The 4,762-nt window shown below is 51.2% G+C and overlaps 1 protein-coding gene across 1 annotated transcript; it reads left to right on the top strand.

Annotated features, from left to right (window-relative positions):
- The first annotated feature begins 653 nt into the window (after positions 1 to 653).
- LOC135545165 (thymosin beta-like) lies at positions 654 to 4,473 on the top strand. The gene is made up of 3 exons (XM_064972797.1): positions 654 to 850; positions 2,982 to 3,086; positions 3,782 to 4,473. Exons 1-3 carry the CDS (start codon positions 754 to 756, stop codon positions 3,817 to 3,819), a joined length of 240 nt encoding a protein of 79 aa, XP_064828869.1. The 5' UTR covers positions 654 to 753; the 3' UTR covers positions 3,820 to 4,473.
- The last annotated feature ends 289 nt before the right edge of the window (positions 4,474 to 4,762 follow it).

The following is a 4,762-nucleotide window of genomic DNA, read 5'->3' on the forward strand; positions in this document are numbered from 1 at the left end:
TCTGTTTTTTTCTTTCTTATTTCTTGTTTGTTTCACCATCAAATATTTAGCGTCTTCAGTGGTAGATGGTGGTAGACATGTTGTGTAAATCAAATGATACAAATCCCCCACATTGGTTTTTATTTCAGGTTGTAAGGCAATAAAATTGGAAAAATGCCAAGGGGGGTGAAAACTTTGGCAAGCCACTGTATGTACTATTCCCTATATAGTGCACTACTTTTTACCAAAGCACCATTGGCTCTGGTAAAGGGTAAAGGGAATAAGATGCCATTTGGAACAAAAACATTAAAATGATGGAATTACAGTATTTAGAAAATGAAAATATGTATCATAAAAACCAATATAATTATTTTACTATATTGTTATGAAAAATAAATAAATGGTATTTTTAGACATTCAAGTGTTACGTCATATGTCCCTGTCCTCAGAATGCCAATTTCCCAAAATCACCTCAGTGCGTTGATTAAATAGTGTATGATGCATTATCTTAATGAATAGCACAGCACGGCAGCTTGCTATTGGTTGGCTCTTCCACCAATGTCTTCCCTGGAGAACATGAATATTAACTAAATGAAGAAAGAGAAAGGAGACGACAGACTTATCGTCTCTCCCTCTCGCTCTCTCTTTTTGCTCCCTACCAATCTTTTAGTGCCTCCTCTCTACCCCTCCCTCTCTTAGTTTCTCCCTCCTTCCCTCTTCCGTCCTCCCACCTCCCTTATTCTGTCTTAAGCCCACACCCTTGTGCAGACCTAGATGTGCAGACACCCGAAGACACTCGCAGCCTTGTCTACCTCCATCTCTTTCCATCCCTGCCCTGGCGGATTAGAGCACACTACTGTGTGTAACAAAGGTAAGCCTCAGTCTCTCTCCTCTCTCTCGTTCCTCTCTATCTCTCACCATCTTTATTTATTTAGTTTTGTTTCTGTGTACTGAAACAAAGGATCTGGGGTGTGGCTGTACACTGAAGACTGGAGTGTACTGATCTGATGGAAGGATGGAAAGAACAAATTAATTGAAAGATGGAGGAATAGATAGATGAGGTAGGGCTGAGGTAGGGCTGGGATAGGGCTGACGCTCTGGTGGGGCTGGGGCTGAGGTGGGGCTGAGGTGGGGCTGAGGTGGGGCTGGTGTGGGGCTGATGTAGGGCTGTTGTAGAGCTGGGGCTGATGTAGGTCTTGGGCTGAGGTAGGGCTAGGCCTGGGGCTGAGGTAGGGCTGGGCCTGGGGTAGGGCTGGGGCTGAGGTAGAGCTGACGTAGTGCTGGGCCTGGGGTAAGGCTGGGGTTGAGGTAGGGCTAACGTAGAGCTGGGGCTGGGGCTGGGGCTGAGGTAGGGCTGGAGCTGAGGCTGGGGCTGGACTGGGGCTGACATAGGGCTGGGCCTGGGGCTGGGACTGAGGTAGGGCTAGAGCTGAGGTAGGGCTGGACTGGGGCTGACGTAGGGCTGGGGTAGGGCTTTGGCTGAGGTAGGGCTGGGGCTTCGGCTGAGGTAGGGCTGGGGCTGAGGTAGGGCTGGACTGGGGCTGACGTAGGGCTGCCGTAGGGCTGGGGCTAGACTGGGGCTGATTTAGGGCTGGGGCTGGGGCTGGGGCTGGACTGGGGCTGACGTAGGGCTGGGGTAGGGCTTGGGCTGAGGTAGGGCTGGGGCTGATGTAGGGCTGGGGCTGGACTGGGGCTGACGTAGGGCTGGAGCTGAGGTAGGGCTGGGGCTGGGGCTGGGGCTGAGGTAGGGCTGGGGTAGGGCTTGGGCTGAGGTAGGGCTGTGCTGGGGCTGAGGTAGAGTTGGGGCTGAGGTAGAGTTGGGGCTGAGGTAGGGCTGGGGCTGAGTTAGAGTTGGGGTTGAGGTAGGGCTGGGGCTGAGGTAGGGCTGTGCTGGGGCTGAGGTAGAGTTGGGGTTGAGGTAGGGCTGGGGCTGAGGTAGGGCTGTGCTGGGGCTGAGGTAGAGTTGGGGCTGAGGTAGAGTTGGGGCTGAGGTAGGGCTGGGGCTGAGGTAGGGCTGGGGCTGAGGTAGGGCTGGACTGGGGCTGACGTAGGGCTGAGGTAGGGCTGGGGCTGAGGCTGAGGTAGGACTGGGCTATGAAATTTTAACATTGTGGAACAGCTTTGAGACTCAGGAGGAGAAAGGACGGCAAGGATACAGAGATCTGAGAGAGAGAGAGAGAGAGAGAGAGAGAGAGAGAGAGAGAGAGAGAGAGAGAGAGACTGCAGAGGGAGAGAACAAAGAGACCAGCCTCACACCAGCCTGTGTGCCAGTGTGTAGGCATGTGGAAAGCTGGCATGATGGACCCGAACACATGTGTGGGCGTGTGTGTGTGTGTGTGTGTGTGTGTGTAGCACATCTCATGGTGGACACACTCCCTATATCTACTAGGAACTAGATTGGCAAAATTCACTTATTAGTCATCAACACGATGGCATACTCACGAACAGAAATGATTTTACCAACGCTCCCTCCTCAAGATTCTGCCTTGTGTGTAGCTCGTTTGTCAGCCAAGGTCAAATAACTGAAACAAGGATTTCTCTCTGTCTCTCTCTCCCCCTCTCTTCCTCTCTCTCCTTTTCTCTCCCTCCCTCATTTCCTCGCTTTCTCTTTCCATCTCTCTCCCTGCTCCATCTCTCTCTCCCTGCTCCATCTCTCTCTCCCTGCTCCATCTCTCTTCCTGCTCCATCTCTCTCTCCCTGCTCCATCTCTCTCTCCCTGCTCCATCTCTCTCTCCCTGCTCCATCTCTCTCTCCCTGATCCATCTCTCTCTCCCTGCTCCATCTCTCTCTCCCTGCTCCATCTCTCTCTCCCTGCTCCATCTTTCTCTTCCTGCTCCATCTCTCTCCCTGCTCCATCTCTCTCTTCCTGCTCCCTCTCTCTCTCCCTGCTCCATCTCTCTCCCTGCTCCATCTCTCTCTCCCTGCTCCATCTCTCTCTTCCTGCTCCATCTCTCTCCCCCTGCTCCATCTCTCTCTCCCTGCTCCATCTCTCTCTTTCACAGCAACAATGTCTGACAAACCTGACCTGACAGAGATCGCCTGTTTTGACAAGACCAAACTGAAGAAGACTGAGACGAAAGAGAAGAACCCCCTGCCAACCAAAGAGAGTGAGTGATCATGGCAGTGTGGTGTGTGTGTACTGTATGCGTGTGTGTTTTAAGGGTGTGGTAAGGGAAGTGTTCATTCTGCCTCTGCAGTGCTCTTCCTTTCCTACTCCCCCCTCTCTCTCTCTCTCTCTCTCTCATTCTCTCTCTTTCCCTCTCTCTCTCTCTCTCTCTCTCTCTCATTCTCTCCCCCTTACTGTCTCTTTCCCCCTCTCTCTCTCTCTCTCATTCTCTCCCCCTTACTGTCTCTTTCCCCCTCTCTCTCTCTCTCTCTCTCTCTCTCTCTCATTCTCTCCCCCTTACTCTCTCTTTCCCCCTCTCTCTCCCCTCTCTCTCTTTCCCCCTCTCGTACCCCCCTCTCCCCCTCTCTCTCATCCCCCCTCCCCCTCCTCTCTCTCCCCTGCAGTCATTTTAGCAGCTGTAGGTGTTGTCAGTTCTACTGCTGTCAACCTTCCTGTAGCTCTGCAGTATACAAACACTTCTCTACTACAAATCACTGAATCATCAGAATCACTCTCTCCCTATAGGCCCAGGTCAAAATAGTGCACTATTTAGAGAATAGGGTACCATTTGGGTCGCACTCTGTATCGTCTCTGCAACACAACCACACACGACCGGAGCCCAATTCACATTCTCCCTCGCCAACATCTCCACCACATGTATACAGTATGTATGTGTCTTCCTGTCTTTTGTTTCAGCCATTGAACAGGAAAGGAAAGGGGATGCCACGCCTTGATGTGACTTGGTGAAGAAGAGGAGAAGAGGAGGAGAGGGAAACAGGAGAGGAGACAGAGATGCCACCAACAAAATCACTTTGTTTTGTCTGTCTGTCAGTATTCTACTTTAAGTCACGTTGTGTTGTATAACAGGGTGCTGTAGGGCCCCAGGAGATGCAGTAGTGGAGGAGGGTACATGGGATGTATTCCAAATGGCACCTTATTCCCTATGTAGTGCAATACTTTTGACCTGGTCCACTATATAGGGAATATGGTGCCATTTGAGACACAGCATGCCATCTTCACAGGGCTCTATCTTTCATTAGGAGAATAGAGTTGTAACATGGATGCCAGGATGGTTCTATTTTAAATAACAAGTATTGGGCCAGAAACCCTCTACCCTCTAGACTTCACCCCTTTACTCCCTAGCCTCTACACCCTAGCCTTTTCTGCTTTACTCCCTAGCCTCGACAACCTAGCCTTTACTCCTTTACTCCCTAGCCTCGACAACCTAGCCTTTACTCCTTTACTCCCTAGACTCTACACCCTAGCCTTTACTCCTTTACTCCCTAGCCTCTACACCCTAGCCTTTACTCCTTTACTCCCTAGCCTCTACACCCTAGCCTTTACTCCTTTACTCCCTAGACTCTACACCCTAGCCTTTACTCCTTTACTCCCTAGCCTCTACACCCTAGCCTTTACTCCTTTACTCCCTAGCCTCTACACCCTAGCCTTTACTCCTTTACTCCCTAGCCTCTACACCCTAGCCTTTACTCCTTTACTCCCTAGCCTCTACACCCTAGCCTTTACCCCTTTACTCCCTAGCCTCTACACCCTAGCCTTTTTACTCCCCTTTACTCCCTAGCCTTTCTACACAACCTAGCCTTTACCCCTAGCCTTACACCCTAGCCTTACACCCTAGCCTTTACTAGCCTTTACTCCCTAGCCTCTACACCCTAGCCT

This window comes from Oncorhynchus masou, chromosome 9 (assembly GCF_036934945.1).
Source record: "Oncorhynchus masou masou isolate Uvic2021 chromosome 9, UVic_Omas_1.1, whole genome shotgun sequence".
Taxonomy (NCBI): Eukaryota; Metazoa; Chordata; class Actinopteri; order Salmoniformes; family Salmonidae; genus Oncorhynchus; species Oncorhynchus masou.

What these genes read in the sequence shown, in the direction of transcription:
- LOC135545165 (XM_064972797.1), top strand. Translation starts at nt 754, where the DNA reads ATGTGCAGACACCCGAAGACACTCGCAGCCTTGTCTACCTCCATCTCT. An exon ending in CACTACTGTGTGTAACAAAG is followed by an intron (nt 851 to 2,981) that starts GTAAGCCTCAGT and finishes TCTCTTTCACAG; the next exon opens with CAACAATGTCTGACAAACCT. An exon ending in CCCCCTGCCAACCAAAGAGA is followed by an intron (nt 3,087 to 3,781) that starts GTGAGTGATCAT and finishes CTTTTGTTTCAG; the next exon opens with CCATTGAACAGGAAAGGAAA.